The following is a 14,259-nucleotide window of genomic DNA, read 5'->3' as shown; positions in this document are numbered from 1 at the left end:
TACAATTCATGAGTATGGGCAAAAAGCTGGAATATCCTGAAAGACACCATAATTTAGAGACAGAAAAATTAAATTGAAAAAGGAAAATACAAGGACAAAAAGTCAATATGACATCACACACGGTTAATCAAATATCTCTGGGTATAAAAGAACTTTATAAGGGGAATGATGACATGGAAGGTAAGTCGAGTGTGTGTGTGTGTATATAATATATTATATACATATACACAGTTAAAAGAAAAGGTTAGGCAACATAAAATGCAAAATTAGTTAATGTTATCTAAAGTGTTTCGATAAGAAAGATTTGTTTAAATGTAATCAGAAGATAAGAAAATACTAGAGGGCAAGTTGGCCCACTACTAAATGATGGTCTGGGTGCAATATTATTCAACATTGGAGGTATGCTTAGAGTACACTAATCCAATTTACGGACTATAAGAGGCTATGCAGAAATATTATTGAGGATAGAAATAAAACACAACATGAGCTCGATAAATGAGAAAAATGGTCTGAAATTAAATTAAAATCAATTAAGAAAAATGTAAAGTAGTTCAAGAAGGAAAGAATGATTACATGTAGAAATATAAAATAAGGGAACTCTAGATAACCAGCAGTCCCACAGAGATGCAGTGGTGTAGATTGGCAGAGTAAGAAACCGACAAGAATCAGGAAATAAGTTCAGCAGTATATATCAGTACAACAAACTGTTGCGTAACTTAGTGGCCATCTTGAAAATTCTACTCCTTCTCTCATACTCCCATCCATATAAAAATCCAGAAATGACCACTAGATGGTACTATAATTTCAAACTGTAATAGAAACTGATAACAATGAGGCACTGTTGCAAAAGAAAAAAAAGTCACGTGAAACAAGTAAGATAATGATTCCATGTTACTCTGCACTAGCTAGGCCTCTGCTGGAGAAGTCCTTATTTTCTAAGTGCTCCGTTGCCAGTGCGCAGAATACCTAAAAGACTGTCTAAAGCTGCAGGGTGAAGACCACAGTCAACACCTATGCTCCTCTGGCACAATGGAACTCTCAACAATAACAGCACATTTGTACGGGAGGCAGAACTTTTTCTGGGGGTGGTTGGAAACAGTGATGCGGACTCCTCCATGAACAAAGAACCATCACAAACCTCACCACCTTCCGCTCCAAGTGCAAGGCATGTTCTTTGATCTGTCCTTCTCTAATATAAACACATAGCAACAGGAACAGGAGTACTTGTGGCACCTTAGAGACTAACACATTTATTTGAGCATAAGCTTTCATGGGCTACAGCCCACTTCTTCGGATGCATCAGGTATATTTATTTAATAAATAAAAATAACAATACTAAAAAACAGCTTACCAAAACAAGACACTCCACTGCACATGTAGCCTCTGGGGAGAGAATCAGAAAACAACCCACAGTCGACAGATGTGTAGTCACATTACTTAGTGTACTATTGGAAGGTACTCAAATACTACGGTGATGAGTGTGGTATAAAAGCCTATACTGAAGAGGCTAGAATAGAAAGTTCAGTTCTTTGCACCATATTTACAAAGAAAAGAAAAAATGGAGAGAGGGCATACAACGGCAAGATGAAAGACCTGGAAAATTAGACATATAAGGAAAAGTTGAAAGAACTGGGGATGTTCATTCCAAAGAAAAGACTCAGGGAAAAATGCTAACTGTCTTCAGATTGGTAAATGAATTACATGAAGAAGAGACAGTTTTAGGATTGTATTACTCATGTAGAGGCCCTAATGGAGATCCAGGACCCATTGTGCTACATATAGTAAGAGTCAGTCCCAGCCCTTTAGAACTTACAGTATAAATAGATAAGAAAGACAAAGGAAGTATTTTTCATTAGTCAATCAGGATAAAAGATAAAGTTATGGATTTAAGCTATATCAGGAAAAATTTAGATTATTGCTGCCCCTTTTAGGCCCAAAGCTTAGCCAAAACTGAGGGCTTTCTGTGTTGTTTCTCTTAGGAGAAATTAAGGACGCCAGTCAGGTATTTCTTTGATACAATCCCATTTATTTACAAGGAATATACACAAAGTCCTCGTTCCATAAACAGAGTAGAAACAAACACCAGCAGGAGTTTCCTTCTTCAGAAATCCATGTTTGCCTCTCCAGTAAGTACCCTCTGCCCAAAAGGAGCTCTGATTCTCAGCTCCCTGCCAGGGCCATGCTTACAACTGCGTCTCTCGTTTTTTCTGCTTTCCGTTCTCTTTCTGCCTCTGACACATGCAGTCACACACAGCTGCAATCAATCAAGCCCCAACCTCTGCATCTGCAATCAATCCCAGGAAAACCTATCAGCCCACACAGCTCAGCTTCTGATTAGCCTTGTATGGAACCTACTGCCTTGGGTGGTGACTTCCATTGTTGCCAGCTATCTTACTCCATAAAGCAGTTTAATTGCTTCTTCTATTTATCTTGAATGATTGGTGATTAGCAGGTCCATCAATTTTATCTAGGTCTATGATTGATCTATAGATCAGTAATTTAATAGTGGCCATTAATACCTTCCAGCATAACAGTATTATGGAAAACTTTATATGAATCATAGAATATGAGGGTTGGAAGGGACCTCAGGAGGTCATCTAGTCTAACCCCCTGCTCAAAGCAGGACCAATCCCCAATTAAATCATCCAACAGATTTTTGCCTCATATCACTAAATGGCCCCCTTGAGGATTGAACTCACAACCCTGGGTTTAACAGACCACTGCTCAAACCACTGAGCCATCCCTCCCCCTAAAAAAAATGAGAAAGATCTATTACAAATCGGAATGAGACTATCCAATAATTTCAAAGATACCACCAAACAGCCATCAGATAATAATGACGTTCATTATTGACCTGTCAGATTCAAGCCTCGTGATTCAGAGGAGGAAGACACCATGGGCCAAATCTTGCTTGCGTACTCATGTGATAAATCCCAATAAAGTCATATTTTGTGTTAACAGAGTGCCTTCCATTCAATGATTTCAAACTGCTGTACTGTACATATATTGCTGAACAGACCTTCGCAACACTCATGTGAGATAGGGGAGTATTTGACTCTGTTTTACAGATGAGGAAAGTGACTGCTCACACAATGAATTTGGTGGACTGAAAATAGAATCCAGATCTCCTGACTCTCGGCCTTGTGATTCACTAAGACTACCTGTATGAGTAAAGTTGGATTTTGATCTACAGTGCATGAGTATGTGCTGATCCATCCAGTGGGCCCAATGGTCCTTTTTTTTTTATAAAAAGAAATAATATTGACTTCAGTGGGAGCTGGGGTTGCTCAGCACGGCTGATTATCAGGCCACATCTATTTAAGTGCATAAATACAGACTGAGAAACCTAATTTTAGGTATCCAATATCCAGGTTTATAAATTTTGACCTTGGAGATTAAAATTAAATGTTGCCAACAGTAGGCACAAATCAAACTCATCCCTGCCTCTATCAGCCTCACCCACTGATGGGATAAATACTGTCTGGCTGTGGTTCCAAATTAAGAATGAGAGAGTAAGCAAATATCTTGCACTGTATCCTAAAAATTATTAGATTTGGACTCTGCTGGAACACTGGAGATAGACATTTACCATCTTTGCCTGGCCAGGACAATGCAACTTTCCTCTCTGATACAAATCTCTGAACAGGTATAAATATCTTTGTCACCCCTGGATAAAGATATTGTAATGCTTTCTATTTAGGGCTACAGCTAACTGTCTAGTTATATTATTCCATTTCCATAGTAGCTGAGTGCCTCACAAACATTAATGAATTTACTCTTACAACAACCCTGTGAGGTAGAGCAGTATTATACCATTGCAGCAGAACCTCAGAGTTATGAACACCAGAGTCCCAAACTGACTGGTGAACCACATACCTTATTTGGAATCGGAAGTACACAATCAGGAAGCAGCAGAGACAAAAAAAAAAAAAAAATATCAAATACAATGCAGTACTGTGTTAAATGTAAACTACTACAAACAATAAAGGGAAAGTTTAAAAAAAAGATTTGACAAGGTAAGGAAACTCTTTCTGTGCTTGTTTCATTTAAATTAAGATGGCTAAAAGCAGCATTTTTCTTCTGCATAGTAAAGTTTCAAAGCTGTATTAAGTCAAGGTTCAGTTGTAAACTTTTGAAAGAACAACCATAATGTTTTGTTCAGTTACAAACAAGGTCCATTCCCAAGGTGTTCATAACTCTGAGGTTCTACTGTATCCTCATTGTACGAATGGGGCACAGCCTTCACAAGACAACTGTGGCAGTCAGGATTTGAACCCAGATAACAGGAATTCCAGTCCAATGTTTTAACTACAAGGGCATTTCTCCCATAGGATGACCACTCAGATACTACAGTTAGTGCAGATTTCTGCCACCTATCTCTTCAGGGCACATGTATAGGTAGCTCCTGTGCTCTCTAATATATTTTTACTATATTCTCCACATACAAACAGCTGAACCAAAGTTTGTTAAATGTATATACAAAAATTGCTTTTGACTGTGGTCAAGCACAGCAGCTGCAGCCTGATCTAATCTCAGCAATATAATAAACAGGGCTTTTAACAGTCCAACAAACACATGGAGGTTATATATAAACTTCTTCCTCTTTTCTTCACTTCGGCTGAAATTTTTCCCTGTTCCAGTGCAACCCCATATGGAGCTGTGTAGAGGAACTGAAGGGGAAATGCCATGCAGGGATAATAATAATAATACGTATGTAGCGTTTTTCATCCCTAGAGCTCAAAACACTTACAATACAAGTATCATTATCCCCGTTTTACAAATGGAGAAACTGGGGCACAGAGAAGGAAGTGACTTGCCCAGGATCACACAGCAGGCCAGTGGCAGAGCTGGGAACAGAATGTAGGTCTCTCAAGTCACACCCAGTGCTTTATCTACTGGGATGCCAGTGCACTTCCTACAAACTGCAGAAAGTGTGTCTATCCTAGCCCTACACAAGCTGTCATGGAAGACCACAATGGGAACAGGCCAGAGGAGGTCACTGGCTCCCAACATTGCTAAGGTCAATTCAGCTGAACTAATATTTACAATGGTAGGGAACTTTTCAAACATTTCCCTACTGTAAACAAGGCTAGAGAAGTAAAGTTTGCACTAAAGCCCTGCACCGATACAAAATTTGTATCCACATCCAATCCGTGGTCCGCGGATATAAAGCAGATATCCGGGTTTGCAGAGTTCTACTGAGTACCCAAAACTGAAGGCAATGAGAATTCTAGGTGTACAACATATTTGAAAGTCAGTTGCTAAGTGAATGTCCCAAGGTCACACTGCATCTCATGTCTTACGCTCTGATTACAAGCCACATTGCCACCCGTTGGTAGTAACATTTTCAACTGAACAGAGGAAAAAATTATCTCCAGGACTTATATACTCATAGGTTATATGAATATTCCTGAAGAAAATGGTATGAATAATTGCCTTAATTTTTGAACTATTTATTTAGGATGTTTTAACAATTTTACAAATCCTTGCCATATAAATATAATAAACAGAACAATCATTACTACGCTTAACTTTTGTTTAAAGAGACATTATTCAGGAAGATAGTAATCAGATCTTTCTATTTAACAGGGTGTTACCATGTTACAGAGTCAGCCTCACTACAACACCTATGTCATTTCTAGTGATTTTATTAAATTGAGTGAAATCTCTATATACACATATTTAACAGACCAGGTATGTCTATCAAATGTTAATATTAAAAAAATTGGACAGGTGTACTGTTTTTTGTTTGTTTTCACAGGTGACTGTATTTTGACTACTGAATAAAAGGTAACCAAATATCTAACTATCCAGCTGTCCTCTTTCTATTTTCCTGGGTATATAATTGGTGTATTCATTTCTCCATAACCACAATCTCCCATATTTTTTGTACCATTCCTCAATGGTTGGGCTTTTTTTCTTTTTTCCAATGTGAGGTTACCAATAGCCAAGCAGCTACCAGCAGACAAGAGATTAATTCATTTCTTTTTGGGTGACCATTTCTAGTAAGAAGCCCCAGGAGGATTACCAAACCATCATTTGGTAATAAATATCTAACAATTTCTGATAGTTGATCACAGATTAATTGCCTTAATATTAACAGTAATGTTCTTAAGAGGACTGAAAAATTCAAGAGGAGAGTTTAGCCTTCTGGGACAGATTTAGATAAAATGTGGTGTCACATGTTCAGCCATACAAAAGGTAACAGTATATCACATTTTCTGGAATTAAGTAAAATGACATACAGTGAACAGAAGTTATTCCCGTTTAATGGAAAGCAACTTTGATGGAGCTTTGGCTGCCAACAACTACTAGACGGTAACAATTTTTACTTAGCACCAACCTGTACTGGATTTGAAGCAATGATTTTTATGTTTTTAAAATCCAGTCATTTAGAAAATGCAGAGAAGGAGCCTTACAATGCATGGGAAGCAATGTGGAGGTTACTAGTGGAGTTCCTCAAGGATTGGACTTGGGACCAATCTTATTCAATATTTTCAACATTATCTTGGCACAAAAAGTAGCAGTGTGACAATGAAATTTGCTGATGATACAAAGTTAGGAGGCATAGTCAATAAAGAGGAGAATTGGAACGTTACACAGGAACATCTAGATGATCTCGAAGACTGGAGAGACATAAATGGGATGAAATTCAATAGCACAAAGTGCAAGGTCACCAACTTGTGGTCTTACAATAAGAATTTCTACTACCAGCTGGGAGCTCATCAGTTGGAAGTGACAAGGAGGAGAGAGAGCTAGGTGTATGGGCCAATCACAGGATGACTATGAGCCAGCAATGTGATGCAGTTGTGGAAAAAAAAACCAAATGTGATCCTAGGATATATCAGGAGAGGCATTTCCCGTAGAGATATTGAAGAATTAATGCCATTGTACATGGCATTAGTAAGACCCCATTTGGAATACTGGGTACAATTCTGGTCACCCATGTTCAAAAAAGATGAATTCAAACTGGAACAGGTACAGAGAAGAGCTACTAGGCTGATCAGCGGAATGGAGGACTTGTCTTATGAGAGGAGACTGGAAGAGCTTGGCTAGTTTTATATCACAAAAAGAAGGCTGACAGGTGATCTGATTGCGCTCTATAAATACATTAGGGGGTAAATACCACAGAGGGTGAAGAGCCACTTAACCAAAAGGCAACATTGGCACAAGATCAAACCGGTGATTATGATTAAACTGGTCATAAATAAATTCAGACTGGAAATTGGAAGATGGGTTCTAACCATCAGAAGGATGAGATTCTGGAACAGCCTCCAAATAGGAGTTGTGTGGGGCCAGACAACTTAAGAGAGCTGGACAAATTTCTGAATGGGATTGCATGACAGGATTGCTTATGATGGTGGGGGCTGGGATCAGCAGCCCTGGGGTTCACTTCCAGTGTATGTCTTCTGTTCCTGAAGGTCATGCTTCAGGATTTCAGCTGGCCATCTGCAGGGGTCAGGAAGTGATTCCTCCCCCCACTTCCCCTCCTCCCCATGTATTGTGTGGGTTTTTTGTTTTTAAATCTTCTTCCTCTGAAGGATTAGGGATGTAAACAGCTGGAGGTGGGACATTGGATGGGGTGGGCCAGGGCTCTGAGGTGGCACCAAGCATTCTCTCTCTCAAGTGCTTGGCTGGCTGGTTCTTGCTTACATGCTCACGAGTCTAATTGATCACCATCTGCAGGAATTTTCCCTCAGGTCAGATTGGTAGTAACTGTGGGGATTTCTTGACTTCCTCTGCAGCATGGGATGCGGGTCACTTGCCAGGATTATCTGGGTTTCTCTCGCTTAATCATTTCCCTGCCATTGCAGGGATCTCAGTCCCTCCTATTCTCTGCCTGTAGCACATAATAGTCTACTCTCTAGTTAGCTGTAATACTTTGGGTTTATTTTGGTTGTTGGGTTTAGTGTGCAGTTGCTGGGTGATGTTGGTGGCCTGTGCTATACAGGAGATCAGACTAGGCCAGCGGTTCTCAACCTGTGGGCTACGGGCCGCATGCGGCCCAATTAGCTCACAGATGCAGCCCAGCTGTGTGCTAAAGGCCGCGGGGCTCGGGGTCCAGGTTACTGGCTGCCTGGCCACCCAGCACCTTGGGGTCCGGGCTGCCGGGCAGGGTGCGGCACGGCGCAGCAAGATTGGGGTCACTGGCCGGCCTTGTGTGGTGTGGTCTGGAGCTGCGGCCCAGCCGGCCCCGCAGAAAGTCCGGAGCTACTGACCCGGCAGGCCCTGTGTGGTGGGGTCTGGCGCTACTGCCCGGCCAGCCCCGCAGAATCTGGTGGGTTCTGGGGCTGCCAGCCTGGCCGGCCACGCAGAGGGTCTGGGGTTGGCATCGGGGCTGTGAGACAGCCCCGGGGTTGGGTTCCGGGCTCCTGCCCGGCTGCCCTGCCACCTGGCCCGAGTGGCTGGGTCCAGTGTCAGGGCTGCCACCTGGCCCTGCACAGCAGGGTCTGGGGGCCCTGCCGCCAGGCCCCCCGCCAAGGGCTCCACTCCTGGCCCCACTTTGTGGCGGGGTCTCTGGGCAGAAGGCGCTGGGCATAGGGGTCGGGGGCGGGCAGGGCACTGTGGTTCTCAACCTGTGGCCCACAATGATAAATAGGTTGAGAACCACTGGACTAGGTGATCTGGTGGTCCCTTCTGGTCTTAAATTCTGTGACAGTGACTCTGTGATTACATATGATACGCCAATCCCATAAATCGTCTAGACAGCAAGAGCAAGAAACAAATGTATCATACCTACAGCTCTTAATCATTCACTAGGTTGACAGTGTAATTTGGATGAGGAGTTGAAATTTGGGACTTGACAGTAATTATGCAGTTTGAACTGGACTCTTTAATGCTGAAAGAACACTTCATTACCTTGCCAACTCTTCAGATCTCATTAGATAAAAATGACTAGAAAAGAACAAAGATGATGTTAAATTGAATATTGATGGAAGAGATTAAATAACTTCTTTCATCTTCAAAGAAATCCTCACAACACCCATGTGACTTGAATAAGGAATATCATCTCCATTTTACAGATGGGCAAACTAAAACACAGAGGCCCAGATCCACAAAGGAACTTAGGGGTATAAGTGCAGGGTTTAGTTTGGGTTTAAGTCTATGTCCCAGTTCTAGGCTCAACTGTGGTCTACAAAACTCCCACTGAATCCTGCAGGTGTCTAAACTTACTTGGCGCCTAAATTTTCAGGTTAAAAGTTCCCTCAGCACCTAAGTTTCTCCCTCTGAGCATGCATGCTGGGAGTCCAGACACCTATCTCCTGCCTAAGCCCCAGAGAGATCCACAAATAGAGGGAAGACAGGCATCCGTCCGCATATCTCATGTGTGGGGCCAGATCTGGTAGATGTGGTTAGAGGCCACATACCAGATTGGGCCCCATTCAAATGAATAACTTTTAGCCCCGTGATTTCTACTCACCTGGGATGAGGGAGATGCAGGTTCAATTCCCTTCAAGCAAAGGAGAAGAAAGGACATTAACAAGCATCTCCCACCTCTCAGGGGTGCTCTAACTACTGAGCTATGAAATATTCTGATATGGGCTTTCTTCAGTCTCTCCTTTTGAAGCTGTTCCTCTGTATATAAATATTTAGTCATTGGAGCAGGGGGATGGGACCCTGAGTCTCCCACCTCCTAGGTGGGTACCCTATCCACAAGGCTATACAGTAATTTTCTCTCTCTCTCTCACCCGGTGACTCTTACGTATTTATACACAGTGGAACAGCTTCAACAGGAGAAACTGAGGGATTCCTACATCAGATGATCCTGTAGCTCAGTGGTTAAAGCTCTCTCCTGGAGATCCCTGTTCAAATCCTTTCTCGGCCCGACGGGTGGGTTGAACCTGGGTCTCCCACAACCCAGCTGAGTGCTTTAACCAGTGGGCTAAAAGTTATACAATAAGATCATCCTCTGGCCATTTTGTGCAGTGAGGCAGGAGCCCAATTAATTCTCATAAGAAACAATTTAGGCGCCTAAGCCACTGGACTCCAGGAGAGGGGATTCCCAACTCAAGCTTCGTGGATCACAGTGTTGTTCCTGTCATTTTCTAGGTGCCTAAATGTTAGGTTTTGCAACATGAAGCATTGCAACACCCAAGAGAGATTAGTCATTTGCACAAGGCCACTTTGAGTCAATTAAAACATCCAGATTAGGAATATGAGGATTCCTGAATCCCAGCTCTGTACTCAACCAATGGACTCTGTTGCCTTTCTGCATGTACACAGAATGTTATTTTCTTGGGAATTATTTGTGACTACAATTTGACTTGAAAAGAACATATTAATTACACATCAAACAAATACAAAACTGATCTCCTAAAATGTATATCTTGAAATTGTTGGAGAACACATTTTAAAAATCCCAAACATTATGGCCGATCCATTCGGGTTTTCATCAGAACAATGCTAGATTATTCTTTTTTTAAAAGTTTAACATCCATACAGTCTGCAACATAACATGGCAACTGTTTGCTTAGGAAAAGAGGACAGCTTTATGGTGATGAGAAACTGGAAAGAACTTTGTGATAACATGACTGCTACAGGTTCTTTAATGACCTTATGCCTATGTGTGGCAGGTGAATATGTTGGGATCAAAAACAAAATAAGATGGGACAGATATTTATAGTGTAAAGGAGTATGTTAGTGTATAGACTATTAGCATATGGACTATATAGCTGATGAGAATATATGAATGTTAGTTCATTTAAACATTATGTAAGTAAGCTAAACAAAAGTCCCTTAGTGTAAAATTCTCCTTTCTCATAACTAAATTACAAAGAAAATATTCGGCTTCTGAAACAAGGAAACAATAGTTTGTTTATAACAGAGCATGTTGACTAATCATGATTGTTTAACCATCTTTTGTTTGTTGAATAGGATTATTATAATATGCATAGACCCTGATCATGTAATTAGATCTGTGCACAAAAGACCTCTGGGCTTGTTTGAACCCCATTTAAGTATACCATATACCACTTTTAAGCAACCATATAATCTTCCAATACCTTTATAAAAGAGTTGAGTGGAATACAATATATATATATATAAAATTTATACCTCACTGACCTCAATGGAGTTACACCAGGGATTAATGTGCCACCCAACTTCTACAGAAATGCCTTGTTGCCTTTTACAGAAGTTGCCTTCTTGGAGTTGGAAGGACAAACGAAGGTCAAAAGAGGCAACCAACCAGAGAAAAATAGAGAAGCTAGGCGGCTACTGAAAGAGAAACAATGAAAACATGGCATAGAGATTGGGAAATCTACTCTCAAAGCACAAGTTTGCTTCCTATCAAAATTAAATTCTTCTAACCCTGAGAGAGCCTTGTCCTAAACTGTCCCTTCTTTCTACTATTCTCCACCAATATAATAGGCAGGGTCACCAGCCCTATCACAATACATTGGCTTTTCTCTTTCATTGCAGCAAATAAAACAAGGTAATTAATGTTTGTTCCAAATCTCTACTGGCCTGGGGTACCAACAGGGAATGGAAGTGAACTTAGGTTTTTTGCATGGCAGTGAAGTCTAGAATACTGTTGATGAGACTGACCTACTTCTATTTTTGTACCAATTATAAGAATATCCTCCATAGTATTTTAAAATCAGACATCAAATTTAGCTTGTAATAAGAAACATCTGTATTCTGCCATAAAACGCTGGGACTTTTTTCTTAGCATAACCTCTAAGGAAAAGACTATTTTTAAGGACTCTGAAATGAGTTATTAATATTTCCCTCTTTCTAGTGATGGTGTTTTCATTATCATAAATTTTGAGTGAGAGGCCCTGATTAAGGTTCAGGAGGAGATGCCCGTTCAAATTCATGTTTTCTGCCAAGGATCTGTGGATTCTACTTCAATGGCCCATAATGTGGCTTTTTGATTAGATGTTTGTTTTGCTTCTCTATTTTGGGGGAACAATATAAAAGTAATCTTACAAACTCTCCTGTATCATTAACAAAATCTTGACTCTTACTCTTGGGAATTTACCATTTAGATTCAAATTAAGCCCTCACCCATCCTCTTCATTTTGAAGGGTGACACTCATTTTTTAAACCCATATTTCTCTCGGATCTGCATGAACCTGCTGTCATTTCACTTCCAACTACTCTAGAATACTTACATGAATTTTAAAAAAACCTGAACTTATAGGAAGTATTTGTATTCCTGACCTCAGCTCATTTTAATCTTCCTGCTGTAAAAATGTTATCATGTCTTCTATTTAGAGTCTAAGCAGCAGGGTGAGATCAGAGTACTGGGAAGCTTGTTGGTTTTGGTTTGCATGGGGTTCAACCAAATGTCTTGGCTTTTTGTTCCATTGTATGCTTTACCCACCCTCAATTTTGCTTTCATTCTGAAGCATCTAACCATAACCTGATCTAGGGTGGAAACCATCTGAAACCACAGACTTTCCATGTGAGACCTTAACTCAGCACAAGTTTGTGAATGCAGACTGACTTTTAAAGCCTTGCTCAGCTTTAGAAGACTTGAGAAGTCATGTGGTATAGTGAATCCAGCTGTCCTCTGCAACAGCCACCATTGTTATTATTTGTAGTGTGGTAGCTCCCAGATGACTCAATCAGGGTTGGAGTGCCATTAAGCTGCATGTTGTACAAATACAGATGGGGCCATTGTCCTTTATGCAAAGAAGTTACATTCTGAGACCCCCAATCTGCAGCTGAATCCACATGGACAGCTCTTTGCCTCAGAGCAGTGATGCAATAGGATTTTCACAGGTGTAAGGGATTGGTGTCTAGGATTCTTAAGAGGAATGCACATGAGAAAGAAGGGAACACTGAAATACACCTTTACATAGCTACAGTTCACTCTGGTATTTTGTTACTTTTCCAATGTATAAACTTTTCACTTGAGCCAACACTCAGTGCTATCCATGACAGCGGTGGGGCGAGTGACACACTGGGCCATACCCAAGGAGGCAGATAAATGCCCCCTGCTCATCTGAATCCTTTGCAGTCGCCGCACAAGCGCTCAGGCATGCATCGCAGAACAGGTGGCAGCTTCCCCGCAGGGCACCTCTGCGTGCAACAAAGGCAGAGCCTGGTCCTGAGTGGGGTGAGGACCCCCGCCCCTGACACGCAGGGGAATCACCGCGCCTGGCCCAGGGCGGAGTTGTGGGCATGATGCCCCAGGAAGCTGCAAACAGGGCGAATCGGGGGGGGGGGGGGACGGGGACACAGGGGACAATTGCAGGCCTGGAGCTCAGGGGGCGCCACCACAACGTGGTCTGTGTACGTAAAGTAAAATGGGCGGGGGCGGGGCCCCAGGTTTCGATTTCTCCACAGGCGCCTGGCAGCCACACGGTGACCCCCCTCTCCCCCCAGGGCCCCGCGATCCCTCACGGGGGGGGGGTCACACCCTCTTTCCTGGGCCAGGTGCCCGGCCCCTTGCTCTGCATGAGGCTGCGGCTCGGCTACGCGCCAGCCCAGGATACAAACGAGCCGCAACGGGAGCCGAGCTGGCCGAGCGTGCCCCAGACACCGGGAGCGCGCAGTGCGCCTGCGCCGAGGAGGCTAGGGGCGGGGAGAGGACCGGAGGAGGCGGCTTCGCGCCCACTTACGCGGAGGGTTGCCAGGGTGTGTGGCGCGCGCTGAGCGGTCCCGCAAGGAACGTCGGGGGCGGGGCGAGGCAGGCGCGCGCCTGGGTGCACGCCTTGCGCCGGCGACGTCGGGCGCTCGGTCCCGACGCGCGCGCTACCGCTCGGTGAGGTTGGGCCTGGGTGTGTCGCCTGCGGAGGGCCCCCCCCCCTCCTCTCACCGCACCGCATGCGCAGAAGAGGCAGCCCCGCCTTCAGCCCTCACTCCGTCCCTCCCTACCCCGGCTCCTCTCCCATCCTTCTCGCGTTCCCCTCCCGTGGCACCCGCCGCCGCGCCGCTCGCTCCCCCTCCCCCGGTCCCTCGCCGCTTCCTCCTGTCTGTGCCATGGATGGGTGAGTACCTGCCTGGCCCCCGGGGGCGCGGCCAGCCGGGGCGGGGCTGGGCTCGGCTCGGGGCGGGGGGGCGAGCCCCGCTGCTCCCCGCGCCCACCCGGTCCTGGCGGCCGCTTTCCAGCCGCGGAGCTGGGGGGATGTGGCCGGGTAGCGGCGGGCTCCCCTTGGGGCGGGGCGGCAGGTGGGGGCTGATCCTGTGTCTGGCGTGACTCGCCTGCCCCGGGCTGGTGGGGCCCCGCCCGGTGTCTGAGGCGGGGCGGGTGGCGGGGGCTACCGGGGGAACCAGGCCCTCGGGCGGGGGTGGGGGGGGGGTCCAACT

The 14,259-nt window shown here is 43.9% G+C and overlaps 2 protein-coding genes and 1 long non-coding RNA gene across 6 annotated transcripts in view; 1 reads left to right on the top strand and 2 right to left on the bottom strand.

Moving 5' to 3' along the window:
- The window catches only part of SNX30 (sorting nexin family member 30), a 582,715-nt gene that overhangs the window by 380,124 nt on the left and 188,332 nt on the right, over nucleotides 1–14,259 (bottom strand). The gene's annotated exons all lie outside the window — the stretch shown is intronic.
- Nucleotides 1–14,259, bottom strand: part of LOC135972439 (uncharacterized) — a 33,674-nt gene that overhangs the window by 11,337 nt on the left and 8,078 nt on the right. Inside the window, exon 2 of the long non-coding RNA XR_010588906.1 lies at nucleotides 11,065–11,217. This is a non-coding gene — a long non-coding RNA (uncharacterized LOC135972439). The remainder of the gene's footprint in view (nucleotides 1–11,064; nucleotides 11,218–14,259) is intronic.
- PTBP3 (polypyrimidine tract binding protein 3) overlaps nucleotides 13,647–14,259 on the top strand; it is a 106,637-nt gene continuing 106,024 nt past the window's right edge. The window contains exon 1 of one of the 4 annotated variants that reach the window (XM_065550557.1): nucleotides 13,647–13,940. Coding sequence is in view for 2 of the 4 variants with exons in the window: in XM_024112568.3 (XP_023968336.2) it covers nucleotides 13,777–13,940 (164 nt within the window). In the remaining 2 variants the exon portion in view is untranslated. The remainder of the gene's footprint in view (nucleotides 13,941–14,259) is intronic. The other 3 variants (XM_042850385.2, XM_024112568.3, XM_008176061.4) reach the window with 3 other exon arrangements.

The sequence above is a fragment of the Chrysemys picta genome, chromosome 6, assembly GCF_011386835.1.
Source record: "Chrysemys picta bellii isolate R12L10 chromosome 6, ASM1138683v2, whole genome shotgun sequence".
Taxonomy (NCBI): domain Eukaryota; kingdom Metazoa; phylum Chordata; order Testudines; family Emydidae; genus Chrysemys; species Chrysemys picta.
The sequence above is the reverse complement of the archived record's forward strand: the minus strand, read 5'-3'. Positions and strand labels throughout refer to the sequence as shown.